Source organism: Schistocerca cancellata, chromosome 1 (genome assembly GCF_023864275.1).
Source record: "Schistocerca cancellata isolate TAMUIC-IGC-003103 chromosome 1, iqSchCanc2.1, whole genome shotgun sequence".
Lineage (NCBI taxonomy): Eukaryota > Metazoa > Arthropoda > Insecta > Orthoptera > Acrididae > Schistocerca > Schistocerca cancellata.
Genome location: NC_064626.1, coordinates 733111813 through 733136864, shown reverse-complemented (window position 1 = coordinate 733136864; position 25052 = coordinate 733111813). Strand labels below are relative to the sequence as shown.

Genomic DNA, 25052 nt, shown 5'->3' with positions numbered 1-25052 from the left:
AACTAGAAACGGTGGATTTTATAGCAGTGGTAGTGTTGAAAGCGGAAAAAATATTTTTTTGGTTATGGTTTGGAAGTGGGTTACGTATTATTGAGTATATATAGGCAGGATAAAATTGTATAGTAGATTACGGTAAAAAGGACAAGGTGAATAAAAAGTGAAACTAGTGGCAAAAACAGAGAGAGAAAATAAGATGACAGAAAAGATTTCACAATGCAACAGTGACAATAACAAACGTAATTGTTGGGTTCAAATTAATGATATGGATATAATAGAGGGAAACATTCCATGTGGGAAAAATATATCTTACCAAACAAAAGAGTTGGTACGTAGATAGAAACAATAACAAACACAAACACACACAAATATCAAGCTTTCACAACCCACAGTTGCTTCATCAGGAAAGAGGGAAGGAGAGGGAAAGACGAAAGGATGTGGGTTTTAAGGGAGAGGGTAAGGAGTCATTCCAATCCCGGGATCGGAAAGACTTACCTTATGGGGAAAAAAGGACAGGAAAGTGCAGTAATGTGTTCATTGTAAATAAGTGTTTGTGTGTGTGTGTGTGTGTGTGTGTGTGTGTGTAACTTCTGCACCAGTTCAGTGCAGTAATGTGTTCATCGTAAATAAATATTTAGTAGTTGTATTACACATTTATTACCTTTTAAAAAATAAAAGACTTTTTTATTTTAAATTCAGTGCATTATTATTTGTAAAATGATTCTGTCATATGCGTTCATTAAAAAGTGATGACAATGCCACTTGGGACCTGTGGAATGGCACATTAGCTTATTTGTTTGAGTTGTAAATATTTGTCATGCATTGTTGTTTTTCTGACATGTTCTACATCCTGGAGGACCTCCTCACTACAGATCAATTGGAATGAAAGTAAATCTAATCTAATCTAATTCCCCATTACAAGCTCCACTGGATAAGTTGGCACCACTTTGTGTATTATGCAGTAGTCTGATGATGTCATGAACTGAACATTGCTGGGATGCACATAACCAGTTCAGCTTGCTAAGTTTGTTTGAGTCTATAATAGCTTTCTGAGTTGTTAAAGCCTCTGATGAAGTCTCCAGCAGTGGAAGACGAATTGTTAGGCAAAGAATTATGCATTAGGCCATGGAATTAGCCATAAATCTAATATCAGCAATATTAAACATTCAGCCTACCAACTCCGTCGGTCATGGAGACCAGACAGCAATTTTGCACAAACACCTGCAGTAAATGACCCACATGTGGATCAGGGATGATGCAGTGTGCCCACTGCTCATTTCCCCATAAGCAGGACCCCGCAGGGTAATCTCAGGAGGAAGTCACAGTTTTGAAATTGGCAAGGGTGGCAAGCAGGAGATGGTTCCTATAGAACAGCTCAAACCTGTATACACCTATGATGGTGTACTACTTACTCAGCCTGCATCATTGCACTCCAGTGTAGAGTACACTGAAGCAGCACTCACAGAACAGGAGAAGTCCATAGCTGCACCAGCCGTCTTCACAAGAACTAACAGACAAGTCAACTGCAAATTCTCCCATATACCAGAGGGCTAGAGAGGAGCTGATATGACATCACAAATTTTCTTCACAACAGCAAGGGAGTGAAGTTATTGTTGACTATAAAAGGAATCGCTGCTTGAATTGACATGGTGACCTGGGGATTTATTCTCTTTACAGTTGTGTGTCATGCAAGACTGAATAGATGTTATTAGTATTAACTAATAGCTGTTTATGTGGAAATTGCTTATTGTGCTAAGTTCCCTATACAGTCAGACAACATTTATGAAATATATTCAGGATCTAAATTTAAAACTGTACAACATATTGTAGGGTGGCATTACTCCACAAGTTCTGTCATTGAGTTAGCTGCAGTTTTAGTACTCTACAGCACATGTGTTTCAGTTCCACTCTGCCCATTAAGTGTTCAGTTGATCTAAGACAGCTACTAATTTCTGCCAAGTGCTATGCAATGTATTTTCAAAAGTATAACTGACTGATCTTGATAAGATATTCAACTAAATGGTTGTTCTACAGAGAAATACAAACATTAAGAACTTGTATTTCATTAAAGTTCATGGAAGCTGAATAATGATGCATTTTTCATCTCAGGAGATATTTAATATTTGCCTGAAAATGATATTTCTTTCAAGTTCAGATTTTTACAGTACTAGATAATAGAAAGCAAGTATACTTCTGTTGAAATTTTTTTATTTATGTACAAGAATTGTTAAAATTTGTAAAAAATACAAAATGTATTATAAATATCACATTAAGAAGCACCTTTGTGCTTTCATCGCACAATAATACTGAATTGGAGTATCATCTCATACACTGTGTTCCACAAAAATGTCTTGTACTGAAAGTAACATATTCACACAATTTGGTGTTGGGAACAATTGTTCTTCAAAACTTACAACAGTAATAACTTCCAGCACTCTTGCAGCACTAAGAAATAGTTGACTGAATGAACCACATTGTGGCATTTGTAATTCATTTCTGGAGCAATAGATGTTCATATCTTGAGGTCAGTCACTAGTTTATCAGTGTGTTGTGTACTGAACACAAAATATTCACAAAATTTGGTGTTGACAGCAACTGTTCTTCAAAGCTTACAACAATAGTAACTTCCCACACTCTTGCAGCAATATAAAATACTAGACAAAATGAACCACATAGCATCATATGTTATTCATTTCCGAGCTACAGATTTCATGTACTGAGGTCAGTTAACAGTGTATCAACACTATAACTCTGTTAGCATTTTTAATGAAGTTTCATTGTTTGAGTTTTAGCTTCTCCTTCTTCATAAATTTCTTTATCTTCTCACTTTTACAGTCTTTTAGAGCCTGAAATGAATAACTCCCTGAAAAAATGGAGAAGGAACTATATGACTCAAGTAAATATAATTGACAGATAATTTTGTTTACAAATCCTGCTAAAAATAAGTAAGAGAAGAATTTTTGAATAAAGTTGTCTTTTGTTCATGTGCTTAATATATTTAAACTGCTCACTGATGGCACAACTGATACTAAAAATTATACATGTAAATTTCAAAAATTTTAAAAACTTGATTTTCTGTTACTTATGCAATTGAGGCTTTTTAGATTTATGTCTGAGTTTAACTTCTCACATTTGTACCAAGAATATGAAGAATTTGCTTAAACTGCAATGGTAAAACAATACTGTACCAGTTGATATTGGTCGCGTTAATCTTAAAAGCTGCTGCTGCACTGTTATCTGTGGGTATTCACTGAGAGATGGTATTTGAGACAGCAGGACAAATGTCTCACCCAAGAAAGTTCCACTCATTGTAAATATGCTACTGCTTTTTAGAGTGAACCTAATGACTGCATTATTGATATTGCATTGTTCTGTTGTGAGATCACTGGAAAAGAAAAATATAGATGAGCTCTCATACACACAATATGTTTAGTGACAGACATTCCACTTTTAAAAAATATTCCCAGGAAATTACTATTACTGCATAAGGAACAGAAAGACTCAAAACTCTATTGAGAAGAATATGCCAATCACATACGTGAAAAAATATCTCGGGTGACAAATCTTACTTGAAACTAAGGGAGGTAGTGAGCTTGGAGTGCCTTAGAGTGACATACTTTGGGCTATTACAGTCACATATTTTGTATGGTCTGATTATATGGGTGCACTCCCCTCACACCAAGAACATTTTGAAATTACAAAAAAAGTGTTACACATAATATGCGAAAGAGGTCATAGGGAGTACTGTCGTCCTCTTTTTTTTCCAGGCTCCGAATACTCACAATTATAAATTTATACATTTATGTGTCTATACTCTATATTAAAAATAATATTTCAGAGTTCATTGCCAGAGGGGAAATACATGAACATAACAGCAGAGCTAAGGGTAATTTAGACATAATGGTATGTCTAAATTACCCTTAGCCCTGGTGTTATGTTCATGTATTTCCCCTCTGGCAATGAATTCTGAAATATTAGCAAGAACAGAAAATTCCCACAAAGTAAACCAATTCAAAATGGTCAATAAACTGCCAATTCTATGGATATAAATTTTTTAAAAATTAGGTGGTACTGCTGGCTGTCAGATCATCGATTTTATGACATTAAAGATTCCTTTGAGATTTCTGAGGAGTTTTTTGTAGTTAAGCATATTGTTGTATGTTTTGGTTAAGTTGTGTGTAATTACATAGTGTATACAATACACTATGTACAAGGTATACTTTACTACACTATAGTATATTATAGTATAGCTTATTGCATTAACGTTTAGAAACTATTGTGCTGTAATCTGTTACACTGCCATGCTTTAAATATATACTATAGTGTAATGAAGTTAGTTTATTTTATTACTATGTTTCTACTACTACATCCTGTATGGCAAAGCCAATGTCATTGTAAAATGATCTTTGGTGAATAAAATTCTCAAATTCTTTGATTCACGAATTCTTGTACCTGTCACATCAATATTCAAGGGCAAATCCTGTTCTGGAAACTTTTATTATGTGGTCGGTCTCACACAGTGTGTGCCCAACCAAGGTTGGTTTCTCCACATTCCCCAATCTCAAATACCATTTACATTCAGTGATCCTAGTGTTGATGGATGGTCCAGCTGTTTCCAACACAGACTTTCCTTTGTGTACAGGATACACAGTATATTCCCAACATTGTAAGTTAGTCCCTTTTGTGCTTTACTGATCTGAGACAATCTGTCATCTTATTGACCACTTTTTAAATAGTATTTATGTCATATTTGAACAATATAGGACCGAATCTGTCCATCATTCTAGGGATGTGTGGCAGAAAGGCCACAACCGACACTGCTTCTCCCGATGCATCACTTTGCTGAGTGTCAGATTTTGTGATGCTTTTTATGCAACTGGTTGAGTACCTATTACTCCTCAGAATGGTTTCAAAGTGTTGCATCTCACATCTGAGGTACTGTGGCTCATACATTTGTCTTGCATGCATTATGAACTTATTAATTATCTCTCTTCGCTGGCTTGGGCAATGGCTTGCCAGTCGGTGTGGGTATTGGTCCCTGTTTGTCAGTTTTCAATAGATGCTGTGTCCCAGGTTCTCCCCATTTCCCATAACCAGAATATCTAAAAAGGGTAGCTGTTCGTCTTTTTCTACCTCCATAGTAAATTTTGTGTTGGCTTGGAGGCAGATCTGATGTCTAAGGAATTCAGTGAGCTGTTTCTTACCAAGGCTCCACACAACAAAGGTGTCCTTAATCTGTCTGTGCTACACCTTAGGTTTACAATGTTCTAAGTCTAGTGCCTGTGCCTGTGTTTTGAAATGATACATGAAGAAAATGGCCATCACTGGACTGAGCGGATCGCCCATGGTGACACCTTCCGGCTGTTCATAGAAATTGGCATTCCACATGAAATAGCTCACAGTAACACATGCATGACAGAACTTGGTGATGTCATGCAAGAAAATGGAAGCAATACTCTGTGGAATATAAGTGAGTGGCAGTTTTGTACACACAGAAACAGCATCAAACTTAACCAAGATGTCATTTGCTCCAGTTGCAGTTTCATCAGCTTCAATGAAATGTTGAGTGTCCTTTACATATGTGTCAGTCTTTCCCACATGTGGCTGAAGCAGAGGCCAAATGTTTTTCTAGTTTATATGTCAGTGAGCCATGAGTGCTTATGATTGGTCTTAGTGGAATATTATCTTTGTGGATTTTTCGTAATCCATACAGCCAAGGAGGCAGAACCTCTGTGATGTGAAGGCACTTCTGTACATCCCCTGAGAGAGAAGATTCCTTGATTAACTGTTTTATTTCCATGTAATCCATTGCTCATATCTTTGCATAGCTTTCACCAGGTCATTGGGTCAAATAGGTCCCAATCCTTCTCATCATAATCTTCAGTCTCCATTAAAATGGTCACATTTACCTTGTCAGCAGACAGTACTAAAATATTCTTCCAGTGTTAAAGTTCTTGATAGCTTGAACTCTTCTTTTTGCAGGTTGTAGTCTGATGGTTTGCTTGGCACAATACCCTGGCAGTTACAGGGGATATTTCCTCACTTTTTCACAAGGAAGGGTCCAGATTGCCACTTCTGTGTTAGCAATCACATCCTTCATAGGTACAGTTCTGTGGATGACAGCAAAATTCATTCTATTTTGAAGGATAGTCTGTTCCTCTGATGTCAATGACCATTCACTGAGGTTGACTCCTGTGCATGACAGGCCAGGAAATGACATGTCAATCTGCTTCCCACATCTTGCAAACTATTTCTTCTGTTGCTCTGTGCAGCAGTTGAGTTCATTTTGCATGCTCTTGTGAGTTTTTTATTTATTTTTTATTTATTTATTTCGTATTCCATTAATCCGTATTGTGATAAATCACAAGGATGTGGAATGAGTCATGATTACATACAACAGATATAATACACATATATAAAATGACAAAAATGTACCATAAGATTATGAATAAGTTTGTAGGTTAAAATCAAATCAAAGGTATAGCTCAAGTAATATAAAACAATATCTAAAAAGGAAATATAGTACATTTTCCAAATTAAACAAATAATACACATATATAAAATGACAAAAATGTACCATAAGATTATGAATAAGTTTGTAGGTTAAAATCAAATCAAAGGTATAGCTCAAGTAATATAAAACAATACCTAAAAAGGAAATATAGTACATTTTCCAAATTAAACAGTTAATGTGATCTATAGCAAACAAATTTTTATCAGTATAAAAAATCATTGCTTTATCTGTAGATACTCATCAAGAGAATAGAAGGAATTTACCATTAGGTATTCTCTCAATTTACATTTAAAAGTAGGTAAGACATTAATGTGATCTTTAATACCTGATGGAAGGGAGTTGAAAATTTTTGTGGCTGAATAATGAACACCTTTCTGAACAAGACTTAAATGTTTCAGATCCCTGTGTAGATCATTTTTAGACCTAGTATTATGATCATGACATTCACTATTAGTTTTAAAAAGAGATAGGTTGTTAGAAACAAAAATCATCAAAGAAAATATGAATTGAGAGGTAAGTGTTAATATTTGTAACTTATGAAACAGACTTCTGCAAGAATATCTTGGATGAACACCACTCGCTGTCTATCTTATGCCAGTCATCTCAGTGCATGCTGCCCCTTTTTTTCTGTTGTGGTGCCACACCAAAGTTCCTAATCACCACCACTATAAGGAATACTGCTATCTTTGATATTACGACATAGCAATTTTGTACTCCTCATTTATTGCCGGCTTCTCAAAATTTTGAAGGTGAATGCACCTGTTCTCTGGATGAAGTATTAGCCATTGTTGGCTTCAGCACAGAGTGGTCATGTACAGTCATGTCATGGATAAACAGTATGACGAATTTTCTGGAAAGTATAATTATGAGTTGAAATTATTACATCAGTTACTAGGAGAAAAGTGTTTGAACAATCCAGTTATTTGATGGAGAGACAGAGGGGATTAGTTTTGAGATTTCTGGCTGAAACCATATTATGTTCATGAATCAGTAACTTTCATGGAAGAATCTATTGACATTAGAACATAAATGAAAAGGGCTCTGTGATCAGTGATTACTGGTTTTATTTGTGTGGAAACACGTTGTAGCAATTGTTAGTTCAGTATGAATGTGAAATGAGCTTAACTGTTTACACATGGCTGGATGAGTTGAGGAACTGTTAGGAAAATTTGAAACATGCTAAAGAGATAACAAAACAAAATTATCTGACTCGTACTGTTATTATTTCAAAGTGACATTTTCCATTTTTTCAACTGAATAACTTTAATATTTAAAACATACAAGACACATCTGTTTGAATTAGGCACAAGGTCAGATTTATTTTGTGACAAAGCATAGTCTCTCAATAAAGCCGCCAAACACATGTCTGATGACAAAGGTAAATACATCTGACAATTATGGCAGGATGTAGTTTAGATTTTATCACTTTAGACAATTGCTTTTTTGGTGAAGAATGGGGAGGTGGTATGGAATAATGAGTATTGAACAATAAAGTGATGTGTCTGCAAGTGGAGAGAGTGACAAGAGTGGATCATCACCAATAGAATTGCAGCTGAAACAGAATCTATACCATCTCAGATTGCAGTGCTTTGAGATGAGAAGAATATTCAGCTTCTTCAATTGAAGTGGTTTGAGATGACCATCTCCACAAGGTAGTTGTGCCGTTTTCAGCATCAAACCACAACACAACAACCAACAGACACAGCAAAAATCGGAAGTGCTGCAATAATGGCAATTCTGAATAGTTTGAAATTGCAGCTCAAGGCAAAACTTTAGAATCATTTACTGTGTGATGAATCTTGTGTGCAGAAAGTTAGTTAGGCTTGTGTTTTGTGCTTTTGATTCTGAAGTGTAAAAATGTCATTGGAAAAGGAGCAAACCAGCAGATAAGATTGTGGAAAATCAGCTTGATAAAGAGGGAGATTGAGTGTGATAATACAGGGTTCAAAGATTCTGATTTTGAAGATGTGAGTAAAGGAGACATGGAGCTAGTGGTGGAATTAAGCAAGAGCAAAATATCAGTTCCTCAGATACAAAAACAGGAAGAGAGAAAGTGAATCCTGACTAGTAGTAAAATCGAGCATCAGTTGCTCCTAGTTATCAGTCAGTTAGATACAGCAGCACTGTTAAACACGATAGAAGAAAACACAAAAGAATACTCAAGAACCCAGAAAGAAATCTAGAGAGGTTGCCAATTCGTTTATGGAAAGTCAAGAGAAATTTGCAAAAGAATTAAAAGAAAGTAAAAAAGAAATGGCAGAGAAATTAATGAAGGAATAAAAGGAGGAACTTAAATCAGAGTTTCAGGAAAACCAAGAGAAAATTGTGAATGAAATGAAATCTGCATTGAAGGAGGGTTGAGAGGGAATGGCAAAGATATGTGAGGAGAGACAAGAAGAGAAAAATGTAGATGTATGAAATGAAATGCAAAAAGCACCTATTATTCTTATGAAATGTTCATTAACAGTAGAGTTGCAGGTGGAAGTAACATCAGACAAGGGTTTTATAATTGAGATATCTGGTTTTGACCTCAGTTTGTCATACAGAATGACTGATACTGCAATCTCAAATGACAAAACAACTAGTACATGCATAGACAGTGATAATACTTAACTGAATGCTAAAATCTTTGGTATGAATTCAAATGACTTCAGTGGATAAGGAATGTACTTTAAAAAGGGATACTCATACAGAGGACATGAAGAATATTATTGCAGAAGAGCTGAAGCAGACTGTTACAAAACAAAATCAAGATTTTGAGAGAAATGTCAGAGTTCATTAGATCATCAGAAGAAACTTTGAAAGTATGTTGTTTGGGAAGCAAGAAGCAATCATATTCAGTATTTTGGCAAAAGGAATTAGGAAGGCCTCTGTATTTTGAAGTAAGTTTTAAGGAAAATAATATTGTATGCAGGGCAACCCTATGGCTACAGCTTGAAATTCATGATCTTCCACCAACTGAAACTGTAGACCAGGTGTGAAGAAGATTCACAGAAAACGGGACAGAGAATAAGTCAAGAGGAAATGCAACTGAAGGGAACAAGAGAAGAGACAATTACCACTGCAAATATATGTGAGAAAACTATGGCTTGCCAGTTTATGGATAGAAACATAGAAAGGAATGGAAAGAGAGGAGAGAATGGCCAATGTCAACCATGCATGCATACATGGTGTGAAGTCAAATAGGCAGAGATGAAGTAGTGTATTCTTCTTTGTTTGTTTACAAGGATGTAAACATGGAAGAGAAGATGCAAAAAGAGGGAGAAGAGGTTTGCAATGATGCACTGCGCGTGTTGTAGGCCTGCAAGAAGACTCAATGGTACTCACAAATTGCAGGAGTGTCAGATGTTTACAAAAAGTGAGTTATTTAGTATTTTGGATCATTTTTATTAATGCTAGCAGCAGTGTAGACTGTCAGCAGAATTTTTCTTCTTATGGCATTTTACAATTGCGGCACTTACAAAGTAGGAGTGTTATGCCCTATGCATGATCAACTTTTGTCGGTGTATGAATGCTGAGCCATACTATTTGTTAGTGTGCTTGCATTTTTCTGGCATCAGAGTCCAGTGGCACCCCAGCCTCTACTGAGCATGAACAGTGCAGTAGGGCTTGCATTCATGCCATTCACTTTTCGCTGCCTGCTCTTGCAGCTGCTGGTTGCTGACCAGCTGCCAGCAACCAAAAACAACAGCTATTGCCTCCTGCCATGAAGCAACTATTAATGCCTGTCATGCTCAATTTGAATTATCAGCAGAAATGAAGTGTTACAATCAGCTGCTACAGCCACCTATCAGCGAGTGTGGACACTGTTCAAACTGTTGCACAGAAAAGTAAAAGTAAAAGGGTTTTGTTGCAGATAACTAATCAAAATCTTGTATTTTCTTATATTAGAAACTTATTTTTTCAAATTTTTTAATACAAATGTTTCTGGCTGTCTTACATTACCCCAACATAAATAAATTTTTATCAATTTTTTTTATGTCATGGTAGTTAATGTACTTGAACTTGAGGACATGTTGTTTGCTGTAGATGTATAAATTTTAAAGAGTTTGTAACTAACTAGGTTCCAGTTTAATGGAAGTTTACGTTCTTTTAATTTCTTCTATGTACTGAGCAGTAGTTATAGATACAGGGTGTCCATTATTACAGTTCCAGTTTCAAAATGCTGTAGAAAGAGAACCACTGCTTAGAATGATGTCAAATATGAATAGCATATTATTGATACAGAGGGAAACATCATCGGGAAAAATTAATGAAAATTTGACCAATAGAGGGTGCATTATGTGTCAGAATATGCAACCAACAAAATGCAGCATATGGCTGTTCCTCAGTTTCTGTCTGAGGCAGTAACATGACTGTCTCCATGAAGGATCATGCACTGCTTGTAAAGCTCTTTTATGAGAATGGTGGCTGTGCACCAGTAGCCCTGCAGAATTTCTGGATGCTCAAGGGTTTGAGAAGAGGTTACAAAATGTTCAGTACCTGCTAAGCATCTGGAGAAAAGATTACAAAGTTAAGAAAGACAATTCTTGTGAAGTGTAATGTGGCAGAGGGAGGAAAGCAGTTGATATGACATCTGTTGAAGATGTGGCCACAACACTGTAGGAGGTGTCAAGCAATGGTGTGCAAAAATGCAGTGCACAGGGAACTGCCCAAATGTTGGATGTGCCTGCAGTCAAGGTGCATAACATCCTATGAAATATCCTGCATCACTTTCCATACAAAGTTACCCATGTTTAGGAGTTGTTTTCCACTGACCTGCTTGCTGGACAAATGTTCACTCAGGAATTTCTTGCTTATATGGAAGTGTACAATCAATGGTGGTGGAATGTTCTGTGGACAGATGAAGCCCATTTCCATCTCCAAGGGTATGTTAATGTCTAGAATTGTGGAATATGGGCAACAGAAAATCCACACACACACAAACACACGTCAACTGATACCACTCCTTTCTGTAAATGTAGCTGTGTGGTGCAAGTTGAGGACACCATTTATCATAGGGCAGCATTTCTTTCAGGAGATGAGTCCTGCAGGTCCTGTTACCTGTGTCATCACCGGTAAGTGTTATGAATCTTTCATGCAGCAATGTCATTCCAACTGCTCAAACGCATGAATGTGTGCATAGGATCATTTTTATGCAAGATGACATATGTCTGCATGTTCCACAGCCAGTAAAGCAGCTGCTACAGAGGCATTTCAAAAGTGCTAGAATTATCAGCCATCATTTCCCTACATCCTGGCCATCCACATCACCTGATCTTAATCTGTGTGACTTCTGACAGTGGGGTTATCTGAAAGATGTTGTGTTCAGTACTACAACACTAAAAGTAGCTGAACTAAAGGCATGCATTTTGTAACACATTCTGAACATGGCCTCGAGATATTCCCATCTGCTGTGGAACATGCTGTTTCTCAGTTTCAGCTTGTGGCAGAAAATGGTGGACAGCATATTGAAGAAGTCTTGCACCAGTATCACAACAATTAGAAACTGTTACCATTTTGCTTTTTATGCAGTTTTTGGCCCCAGGACAATTAAAAACCAATGTCATTTCGCTTTTTATGCAGTGTTTGGCCTCATGACAACCAAAAACCTATTTTTCCATCTGATGTGATACAACTTTACCATGGTGGATGGGCTTTCCTAACTAACAGTACCACAGTACCACAAATGTTGACTGTTGAACTTGTGCAGTCATGCATATTCAATATTGAACAGTATGGGTAGTGTGATGAGAAAGTCAAGCCATAGCCCTAATACTGCAATTCATTTACATTAAGACATAGTGCAATCTACTGGTAAAATTTTCATTTCTTTTTCCATGATGTTGCACCCTGAATAATAATACACTGTTCAAATTTGACATCATTCTGAGCAGTCATTCTCTTTCTAAAGCATTTTGAAAATGGAACTTTGTGCCTGTCTAAAACATGACATGTCTTCTTTACAGGAAGTTCCAATCTGTCCTTTCCTACATTGCTAAACTTTAGTTATGTACAATCTGTATAATAATATTCCTTTTGCATAGACAGATCAATGTGTGTACACAAAAGACAACTGAAGTATCATAAAGGCTGAGGTTATGAAAGTATGCCTGAAAGAGATAAAGTTCATGTACTAGTACAGTCAAGAAGTAGAAAAAAAGAGGTACACAATTTTTGAACTGTATGAGAACTGATAATATTGTAATACCACTGTTTTTCATGCAGCCTGTGCCCATAACACCCAGTCTTTGATGGAGCAATATTGTACTCCTTACTTATTGTTGGCTTCTGGAATTTTTGAAGCTGATCAAGCCTTTTCTCTGGAGGAAGCATTGTCTTGCAATACAACATCAAGAATGCCGCAGTAGTACTGGCCATGGGCCGAGTTAATGTGCAGTGAGTCATTGTTGGGCTTCAGTATGGAACAATTATGCACAGCTTTGTCTCAGATAAGTAGTATGAAGAATTTTCTAGAAAGCATAATTAAGAGTTAAATGTGTTATATCGGTATGTAAGAGAAAAGTGTTTGAGTAATTCAGTTATTTTGCAGGAAAGTGTACAGGACTAAATTTGAGATTTATGGTTGAAACAGTACCATGTTCATGAATCTGCAACTTTCATGGAGAAACATACTGATGGTAGAACACAAATGAAAAGTCTTTTGTGACCCATTGTAACATGTTTAATTAAAATGGAAATGCAATATAACAATTCATTATGAATGTGAAGCAAGCTTCACTACTGCCACACAATTGGATGAGTTTATGCATTGCTTGGGAAGTGTGTTACATGCTAAAGGGACAATAAAAAAGTAATTTGACATGCACTGTTATTATTTCAAAGTGACTTTTTCAACTGAATAACTTTAATATTTGAAAAATATAAAAGACATACATTCGTATTAGTCACATGTCAGGTTTATTTTGTTAAGCATGTTCTCTCAGTAAAGCTGTCTAACTTGAGTCTGATAGCCATAAGAAAATTCATGAACAATCTCAAGAGACATGGACAGATTTGTTACACCACACAGACACATCATATGTATGAGCTTTTCTTCGTGAGTGAATTCATACAACACGGAGAGATTCGGCAAGAACAGATGAGCTACTTTTGGACAGTTTATATCAAATAAGTGGCAGCATGAACTGAGACAACTAGGATATGGTTGACAGCTTCACTAACAGGAGCATGCAGAACAAACATGACTGTAGCATCAAGCAACAGAAGAAAAAATTTGCAAGATATGGAAAGCAGATCTACAAGTTGATTCCAATCATATCACACACAGTGGTCAAACTCATTGAATGACCACCGACATCAGAGGGACTGTCTGTGCCTCAAAATGGAGGGAATTTTGGTACTTTACCTGTTGAGAAAATCATTGCTAATATCAAAGAGGCCGTCCGGGTCATTCCTCGTGAAAAATCTGAGAAAACGTGATATGAAACAGTCAGGGTATTGTGTTGAGCAAAACTACCAGCTTGAAATCTTAAAAAAGAAGTGTTGCAAGCTATCATGAGCCTTAACAGCTACAAGGATACATTAGTAGTGTCTGCCAATAAGGAAAATGTTACTTAAAATGAAGACCAAAGATTATGAGGAAAAGATTTGGGACCTATTAGATTCAATAATGTACTGAAGGCATAGATCCAATGCAGCAGATCACAGGGTATATGACTCAATTAATCAAGGTGGCTTCTCTCTTGGCAGACCTATATAGAATGCTGTATGTCACAGAAGTCATATCATCTTGACTGTATGGATTATGTTGCATTAAGACGGATGATAAAAACTCCTGGCTCACTGATGTATAAATTGGTGGAACACTAGGACTCTACTTCAGCTACACATAGGAAATACTGACACATACATAAAGAATTTGGGACATTTCACTGAGAAACTGAAGAAAGTAAAATTGGACCAAGCAATGTTTGGCCAGCTTTGACATTGTTTCTTTGTTTACAAAAGTGGCACTCAGTGATCCCATGGAGACTATCAATTCCCTTTTCCTGCATGACATCACCAAGGTCTTTCATGAATGTCTTACCACAAGCTATTTCATGTGGAATGTTGAATTCTATAAACAGTTGGAAGGTGTCACCATGGGTAATCCACTCAGTCCAGTGGGCCAATTTCTTCAAGTAACATTTTGAAAGACATGCTCTGGACTTTGAATCTTGTAAACATAAGGTGTGGTACAGGGACATTAGTGACAACTTTGTTGTATGGGGTTGTAGTGAGGAATAGCTTGGTGACTTCCTTTACTTCTGAACAGTCTCCATGCCACATAAAATTTACTATGGAGGTAGTAAATGACCAACTAGATGTGCTGGTTATGAGGAAAGGGGAAAACATGGGACACAGCATGTATCGAAAACTGACACACCATCACCTAAGCCAGAAAAAAAGGGGATGACTCTCAATGATTCAAAGACAAGCATTATGTCAGCCACAGTGCCTCAGACAATGCAACACCTGAAAAGCATTCTGAGGAGTAATGGGTACTCAACCAGTTGCGTAAGAAGTGTCGCAAAATGTATCAGTCAGGGAAGTGTCATGTTGGAAGAAGAAAAGTCAGGATGGCTTCTCTGCCATACATTTCATGGTCAGAGACAAAACTGGCTGTATATTGTGCAAACATGGCATAAAAACTCATTACAACCAAGAAGATCAAAGGTTATAGCAGATTTACAAAGAGAAAAAGGGACCAACTTACAGTGTTGGAAATGTATCATATATCTGTACATGTGGGAAAATCTATGTGGGATTGATTGGAAATCCATAACACCAGGGTCACTGAATATAAACCATATTTTAGGTTGGGACAGGTGGAGTAATCACCCGTGGCAGAGCATGTACATGTGGCGCTGATCACATAATAAAATTTGCCAACACAGAATTTCTTGCTGTTGAGAACTACCACAACCACTTCTTCAGAGAAGCCATAATATCCATAAATGTGATAACAGCTTCAGCAAGAGAAACTGATATGGTGAATGGATCCTGGATTCCTGTGCTGCAGTGTATGAGTGTTGCAGGCAGCATGGATGGGGAGAAGCCCACAGACATTGGTACAATAGATACATAAGATCTGTAGCCGCAAGTTCCATTTCAGTCAGCTAGCAGCAATGGAGGGTGAAGCTTTGACAATACCACCCAGTGGTACTTGTGAAACTTAAGAAAAATCATCAAAGAAATTTTCACCAAAGAACTTGAGATAGAAGCCAATAGACAGTTTGTCATTAAATATATTGCCTGATTAAAAAGCGAGGTACCCAGAACATATGATCAGGTTTCAGTGCAACTTCATACATATACACACCATTGGTGGGTATTTTGATTAGAATTGCAATTCTCTGTGGCAGATAGAATGGCCAACAGAGTGCATTAGTGTTGTTCACATTTAGGACTGATATGGTATATAAGGGGCATAATCTATGTCAGGTGTTGGTGGATCATTGTGAAGGACATGAAGGTACCATGTAATTGTGTGAGAGTGTTTTATCAGCATCTGATAGGAGTTTTAGAGGGCCTCATTGTAGTCAAATTGTGCAATATCTAAATCTGTGGGGCACTGGAGTGTGAGAGTGGCTCAAAAAGTTTGACTTCAATGGAACATGAGGGCAAACATGCTTGTCAAGATTCTGGCTGAACATATCTGACCACCACAACAGAGGATCACCATATTCTGCACCAAGAACATCAAAACCCCTTCACAGCTACACTTGCCATCCAGGAACCAGTAACGGGCTCCATGCAACCTTCTGTGTTATCCTATGTCATTGGTCAGAGACTAGCAACAGTCAGACTAGGGAATTGTCACGTCATGGTTAGGCTGCCATTGACACCACAAAACAAATGGTTGAGTTTGGAGTGCTACCATGAACAGGCAGCATGCACTGCTGATGAATGTCCTGCATTGGCTTCAGTGATGAATCATAGTTCTGCAGGTCCCATTCTTCCAATGTTTTTGAGAGGCACAATGATCTCACTCCAGGAGAACTTCAGGTAGGACTTCAGGTCACGGCTGTTAGTGATGACACAATGGTATGGCTCAGGTATCCTGTGTCGTCATGCATTAATTCTCATGCAACACAATCGTTTTGCCATTTTTCAACTGGGCAATGCTTACCGACATATGTCACATGTCTGTATGAAATAGACAAAGTATAATACCTACTAAAAAGAAATGTATCCGCCATATGAATATGTATGGAAGAGAGCCACAGTTAATGACAATGATAAAATGTGGATTACCTTAAAACCCTCTTAAATTGTTCCTATGACCCTTGGCTGTACTCTTCCCTCCAGTCATTTTCATCTTAATCCTTACACATTCCAATGCTGGATTTCTCTTTTCATTTAATGTATCTCTCATTACTGTGCCATCCCAGTTTTGTGACAGATAGTAGCATGACTCCACATTTGCCATTACTGCTGATACAAAAACCTCTCTCCTCTCCTACTTCTCAGTAGATTCCTAAATCCTCCTTGCCTAGAACATTATGATGGACCACAATGCCCCAGTTGTCTCTCTTAATTCATGCACATATATCTGGAGAATCAATCATAAACAATCTCTTCATGTCATCTCCGTACAATGTCTTCAGTTTCAGCAACAGCTTCACATCCAGTTTCTGCAGTCCCACCTTTTTATTCCATATCTGAGGTTTCAACAGTCCTTTTTTGTAGCATATTTCAGTGGATTCTGTATTTGTATGGAGTCAGATTTTATATCTCTGCTATAATGACACAAAGATATTCTGGAAAATGAACATTATGCCTACAATCATCATGGGCTATCACAAAACAATTAATAGATTTAATATTTATTGACATGAAGCAACAGCTTTGTCTCAAGAGACAAAATAAGATGTTTCTTAGCCATGCAATTATCCTTCATCCTGCAAATTTCCTTCTGCTTTCATTGATTTGCCATTAACAACATAAAAATCTCCGTCACACTCTAAAAGAGTCTTCACAATAATTTACCTGCTTATCCAATTTTCTTCAGCAGAGAGGTTTCCAATTTGTTGCTTATTGTCTGTCATCATTGATTATTATGGCATTGTATAATGTCATGATGCTGTCAAAAGCATTTACAACTATCTCAGTTGATTGCCACAGAACTTCAGTATTCTTGGCAGAAGCTATGCTGAGCTACTATGCCAGAATACTTTCACAGACTTTGTATAGTTCAAAGCATAGTTTCATCTTCAGAGCTTCAAGTGAATCTTGAAGGACCTTCACTATCAATGTGACAGAAATATATGTCTGTGAATTTTACTGACTTCTGTTGCATTTATCTGTGATTTTTGCTGATTTATGTTACAAATGGAATTACACTGAAGCATCTTCCATATTCTATGGTGAATTTAATGGAAAATGAACAGGGCACAAGCGCAGGGCCTTACCTCTTAGGGGCCCACAGAAACTCAAAACTCACAAAACGTTTTTTGAGTAACCTTGATCAGATTATTGAATGTGATGAGATAATTAACAAGTTTGCAGAATAAAAACCATGAACAAATATTGTATAAGTATTTTCAGATGTTATTTCTGTAATATTTTATCATTTTTATTCAATTTTCTGTCCTGTTATGTTGTAGGAGGATACATAAAGATTCAGACAGAATTTGTACTTGGTGTGATGAATTGCAGCTTGTACAGAACAGGGAACAATGTAAGCTAATGCAGATGAACAGGCAATTACTCCTGTAATGTTCAAATACAGTATCAATAGTGTGCTGCCTAAACACTGACTTTAATTAAATATCTAGGTTTGAAGTTGCAAAACAATATGACATGGAAGGAGTATGTAAGGCTTGTTATAGATAAGGCAAATGGTTGGTTCATCTATAAAGGAGACCACATACAGAACAATTACATTATCCATTCTTCAATACTGCTTGAGTATTTGAGACCCCACCTATCTGGATAAAAGGAAGACATTGAAGGGATTTGTTACCAGTAGTTTTGATCAACACCAAAGTATTACAGAAATATTCTGTGGACTCAAGTGGGAATCCCTGAAGGGAAGAAGACATACTTTTTGCAAAACACTCTTGAGAAAGTTTAGAGAGCTGGCATTTGCAACCGACTGCAGAACAATTCCACTGCCAGCAATATACATCTCACATAAGGACCATGAAGATAAGAGAAATCAGGGCTCATATAGAAGCATTTTTCACCCACTCCATTTGTATTTGGAACAGTGTATGTAGATGTATATGTAAACATTAACATACTTCTACAGTTTTGAAAAAGAAGAAGCTACTGAAAAATTACATAAAAGCAAATTGTTGATGGGAATGTTTAATTCCACCTTTTAGGAATATTCTTTCACCATTATGAAGACACTAGGCTTTTCTATATCACTTTTGTTACTGACATCCAACATGCTTATATTTTCACATTCGAAAAATGTGTACTGTTTTACTGTACCTCTCAAACCAACTGGGATATCCTACTGAAGCATGAGCATGAAAAACTGGTACAAAATAATAGGTAACACCCGTATCTCTTCTCTGGACAAGCTATCTTACAATGCGTGGCAGAGTGTCTTCATGTTGCTATGGTCACTTCCCCTTTTGTTGTTCTAATCATTAATAGCAAACTGGAAGAATGACTGATAGTAAGCCTCTTTATTAAGTAAAGTCTCTCTAATTTTACCTTTGTGGCCTTTTTGTGAGATACATGGAGGAGAAAATGATATGTCGACAGACTCTTCAAGGAAATTACATTCTCAAAACCTTAACACTATAAAGCACACTGTGTTGCACAACATTCTATTACAAACTCATAAAAAAACATGATGCTCTTCTTTGAATAGTCTCTGTTTCCTATATCAGCCCTCCTTCTAAGGGTCCCAGCAGGAGGGTGGACTGCACTTCCTAAGGATTATTTCAGTGAGACAGACTCTAACATCTATCTTTCCTATGATTAGTTTTTATAATAATTCAGTTTTTAAGCTAGATGAACATATACTGTAGGTATATTTTTAGATCTTGCAAAGGTTTTTGAGCTGGTCAACCATGCACTTCTCTAGCAGAAACTGAGGACATGCAGTATCATGTTCACATTTTTTGAACTCTTGTCTGCATACCTAAAAAGCCATAAACAAATAAATTATCAAAATGGGGAGAGAAAAATCAACAGTCAGTCTATGACTGAATCAGTAATGAATGACATGCCACAGGGGTCAAGACTGGGATCATTTATTTTTCTTGAGTATGTAAATAATATCGTACAACCTTCTAATTCCCATTTAATTACTTACACTGATGATGCCTCTGTGTTGTTTAACACTGACAATGAAAAGGATATAATGTATTTTTCAAAACATGGGGCATCAGAAGTAACCAAACATTTTAGTAACCAGATATTAAAAGTCAATTACACAAAATCATGGTTACTGTAACTGAAAGCAAATATGGTTAACATTTACTTTTATTTCCTTTTGTTATTATTTTTTGGGGAAAGCCCATAATTTTTGTTACATTTAAGTCCTTGACCATTCTCAGCCCACCTGTATACATACACACAGTTTGGAAAAAAGAAGAAAGAAATGGTAGCTAATTGAAACCCTGAAGACCAAGCTGTGCTTCAAGGTATACACTCATGAATAAAATTTGCTGCTGAAAGTGCAGTAGAGAGAGGTTATTGTGAAATTTTATATTTGCCAAGTTTACTTATTAGGGATTAATCAATATGGTGACCACTGTTAGGTAAGATTATGTAATAATACTGGATATAATGTAAATATATATTGGCATTTCCCACCATAATACATTTTCATGGTGCCCATAATGGCTATTCCTGGCAAGGACCAAGACAGTAAAATGAATGGAAAATATTCTAATATATTTGTCATTTTGTGTAATCACTTCCATGTGAGAGAAATCTGTCCATGCTAACAAGCAAACAGAGTAGTTTCAAATGAAAGAGTTCATGGCTTGCAGCAAAGCATGGTCAGACCTGTCTCACTTTCATCTTTATTCACAACAAAAGCAGTCATTATCATTATGGCCCCAAAAGGATATCTGAAAGTACTTCCTGGAAATCAGTTGCTATGTTCTCTATGAAGGAGACCACATTGTTCCACATATGGAGAAGGGTGCCTGTCTTCTTTGATTCCTATGGAATTTTGGGTCAATGTTAGATACCTTTTTGCTTGCTTCATTTGCCATATTTTTATATCTTCTCCCTTATCAACTAAATTTAACATCTTGTGTATTATCCTATGATTTCCACTAGGTGTTGTCTTGTTGACCAGTTGTTACTGCACTAACTTTACTATTTAACCTCTCAAAGATACCGATTCCTATTGCATTGCATTCCTTTCCCAGGTTTCAATTAGTCATTGCTTAATGCTTTCTTTGAAATTCTCAAGACTATCTGATTTTTCAACTTTTTAATTTCATACATCTCCAGATTCACTGACTTTACTCTGCATTTCATAACTAATATTATCCATCTGAAACTGTCTAGAGATCTCTTCCTCACATAAAAAATACCCATTCCTATTGCATTGTATTCCTTTCCCATGTTTCAATTAGTCATTGCTTAATGCTTTCTTTGAAATTCTCAGTACTATCTGATTTTTCAGCTTTTTAATTTTATATGTCTCCAGATTCACTGGCTTTACTCTGCATTTCATAACTAATATTATCCATCTGAAACTGTCCAATGTTTCCAGATCTCTCCCTCATATAAAAACTTTCCTCACAACTCTTAAACTGATTATAAGCGATGATTAAAGTGTGAATTGTGGAAAATTCTATCAAGTTACTTCCCATTCATTCCTTTTTCCTACTATTTTTCTTTCTGTTATTTATCAATTCTGAGTTACTTAAGACTTAAATTTTCATTTCCTTCAAAATACTCCAAATTTCTCCTCAGATATTTTTCCAGTATCTTCACCATCTGTGGAGTAAGTAGGCGTATACAATTGTACTGCTGTGGTGAGTCATGGCTTTGTATCTACCTTGACTATGATAATCTGTTATTCATACTGCTTGTTCTAGTTCACCTGCATTCCATTTTGTTGTTCATTATTACCTACTCCTACTATTTGATTTTGTGGTAATGGACTGACTTGACCAGAAATTCTTGTTCCTCCTCCCACTGCACTTTACTAATTACCACTATCTAACTTCAACCTATCTCTCTCTCTTTTCAGATTATCTAACCTTCTTGCATGTTTAAGGTATCTAAAATTCCACATTCTGACCCCACAGTTTTCTGATGACAGCATTCTCCTGGGTAGTCTCTGCTTGGAGATACGAATGAAGGACTATTTTATCCCTGGAATATTCTACCTCAGAGAATGTCATCATTATTAACCCACACAATAAAATTGTGTGTTCTGAGGAAAATGATGAATGTAATTTCCCCTTGCTTTCAGCCCTATCGGAGTACCAGCATAGCAAGGTCATTTGGATAGTGTTACAAGGCCAGTTCAGTAGATCATCCAAGATGTGCTGTTAACTGCTAAATAGGCTGCCAGTCCTTATCAGAAAGCATATATCAACCATTCTTTCCAAAGACATTCCTTCAATGTGGCTGCACCTATGGCTGTCTGTATCATTGAGACACATATGCCACCCCACAAAGGCAAGGTCCATGGTCCAAATTTCATGCACATCTTACAATGATCTCTTTCAGAATCTTAGAATTCTTACATTCACTTTCCAATATGCATACTTCTGAATTACTTCAAAATTTTTTGAAGAAGGATATCTCTATTAATCAATTTTATACTGTAGATATTCTGATGCAGTACTTGTTGTTTAAAAATTACTTCCTACATACTATTATGTAGATAACTATAGCCTTCAGTACCAACAATCATAATGAGATGCATTCTCTTTGTGAGTGCTTTTGCTGACCAGTTGAGTATTGCTTTGGAGAGCTACTATGTAACATATTTAGCGTGTGTAGCTGAGTATGGAAATTACTCTGATTTTATAATTTAAGTCCCAAATATTTTACTATCCCCCCCCTTTTTTTTTAAGAGGCCATCTGATGATCAATTGCAAAGAAGTTAAATCAGTTCTTGTACCACTTACATATACTGAGGCTAAAAAACATAGTAAAAATTTTTTGATTGTGAGTTATATCATTCTCCCAATTAAAACTTACACATTGAATGTTTCATCAAATATGGGATATAATGTATTTCTCTGCACCTTAGTCTTCATCTTCCCAACAGACTTATATTTTTCTTTGGGAAGGAGTTGCATCTTTATATATGCATTGCAATTTGCTGAAACAAAGAGAAACAATTATAAAAGTTTCTGTAGAGAGCATTACAATAACGTGTTTCAAAATTGCATCACCAAGCATGATAAATGTGATTGAAATTAAATTTTCAATATATATCAGAAACATTACAAAATACAAATAACTAAGATTACAAAAATGTTCTTAATTTCTGATTCTGAGAATCTAGTATGTTATAATACTCCTACATGCTGTAATCAGAGTCTTTAAACATCACTGCATGAGAAAAGAGGTCTTGCATATGTTCCCCAAGAATCTCCAGTAATGTGACTTGTATGTGTACCCACAAGTCATCCACAATAATTTCTGAAGAATGATGACAAACAAGTTGGTAATGAATCACGTACCAAACATATTTGATGAGCAACATGCAAAGCAAATATCTGGACCAAGGTAACAGTAATATTTGTAATTCTTTGAGGAAGACGTCATATTCACTGTTACTTGTGAATGGGCACTGTCTTGCTGAAATATGATGTTTGGAGTTGCCTGAAGCAGGTTGTAAAAAATGAAAGCTGTCTCAATGACATGTGCACTTATAGTTCAGCCCACTGCAAATGGTGTAAAACAGCCAATGCAGACAGATCCATACCTATTCCAATACTCCTGTATTGAACCAAGTCTCCGGACAACATAGTATGGTCCATTATGGTTATGGCATGGTATTTCAGTTGTCACATGTTGTTCTCACATTCTGAGGCGTGCTGGTATGTCAACACCTTTACACCTCACTCTGATCATATGTTTATGTTATGTCCTTCAATTTTAAGAAGGCATCGGCTGATTAGCACTGAATTTCAAAGGTACAGTTAATTTGATCACTGTTTAGTGCCTGAGAACACTATAGCATTGACCTTTCTAGGTATACTAAAGAGGGCACTGCTGCACACTCAAGTACTGTCTCTGAGCAATCTTAATCATTCCTGTGCACCCTGTTCTGTGCATTCTCTGAATTTAAAGTCATTTTGGACATTACTTCAGGATGTTACAATTTGCACAAACATTGGTACCTTTCACTCTGTAGCACATTGTGGCTACTACAGTGGACAGCGGTTAATGGTCACTTCTTTGCCATTTTCAATCAATCCTGAGGCCACAGATGTACACAATCAACTGCAATGGGCACTCCCTACTGGTGTTGTGCTCTGCATGCATTTGCATCCTCATGACTGATTGAAAACATCAGATAAGTGACCATTAAAAGCTGCCCACTGCAGTGAGGTTTATCACTGAGTTACAACAAGTTCTACTTCTACATTTACCTCTACACTTTACAAAACACTATGACATGCATGGCAGAAGGTACATCCTGTTGGGCCAGTTATTAGGGTTTCTTCCTGTTCCATTCACATATGGAGCATGGGAAGAATGATTGTTTGGATGCCTCTGCACATCACTAATTATTCTAATCTTATCCTCATAAACCTTTTGCGAATGATACATAGGGGATTTAACATATTCCTAGAGTAATCATTCAAAGTCAGTTCTTTTCAGGATAGTTTATGTCTATCTACAAAAATCTTCCAGTTCAGTTCCTTCAGTATCTCTGTGACACTCTCCACAGATTAAGTAAGCCTGTGACCTTTTGTGCTTTCCCGTAAATGTTCAATATCCCCTGTTAGTTCTATCTGGTATGCGTTACACCCATTTGAGCAATATTCTAGAACAGGTTGCACAAGTTTATTTGTAAACAATCTCCTTTGTAGACTGATTGCATATCCTCTTTATTCTACCAGTAAACCAATGTCTGCCACCTGCTTTATCCACAACTGAATCTATGTGATCATTCCAATTAATACCTCTACAAAATGTTACACCCAGGTAATTGTAGGAGTTGGTTGATCCCAACAGTGACTCATTGGTATTAGTCATAGGATACTACATTTTTTTCATTTCGTGAAGCACAAAATTTTACATATGTGAACATTTAGAGCAAGTATGTATTCGAGAACAGCACCACATATTTGTAACAATGAAGTACTAACAAAAAGTCACTTTGGTTTTCAGAAAGGCTTTTCAACAAAAAATGCTATGTATGCTTTCACTAATCAAATATTAAATGCTCTGAATAACTGAACATCACCCACATTGAGATATTTTGTGATCTCTCAAAGGCTATTGACTGTATGACTCATGAAATTCCTCTAGATAATGAGTGCAACCCCTATGTTTGTGTCGTAGAGTAATGGTGGCGTATGCGTACATGGAGAACTTTTTTGTGCGGCAATCACCAACATAGTGTAGGGGAACCAGCCCGCATTTGCTGAGGCAGATG

General features: G+C 36.6%; 1 protein-coding gene across 1 annotated transcript in view; it reads right to left on the bottom strand.

The window, feature by feature from the left end:
* Nucleotides 1-2197: 2197 nt before the first annotated feature.
* LOC126185353 (protein unc-13 homolog 4B-like) overlaps nt 2198-25052 on the bottom strand; it is a 133124-nt gene continuing 110269 nt past the window's right edge. The window contains exons 10-12 of the mRNA XM_049928122.1: nt 22637-22760; nt 3186-3382; nt 2198-2860 (exon numbers count right to left, since the gene is read on the bottom strand). Coding sequence (XP_049784079.1) covers nt 2772-2860; nt 3186-3382; nt 22637-22760 — 410 coding nt within the window. The 3' untranslated portion in view covers nt 2198-2771. The remainder of the gene's footprint in view (nt 2861-3185; nt 3383-22636; nt 22761-25052) is intronic.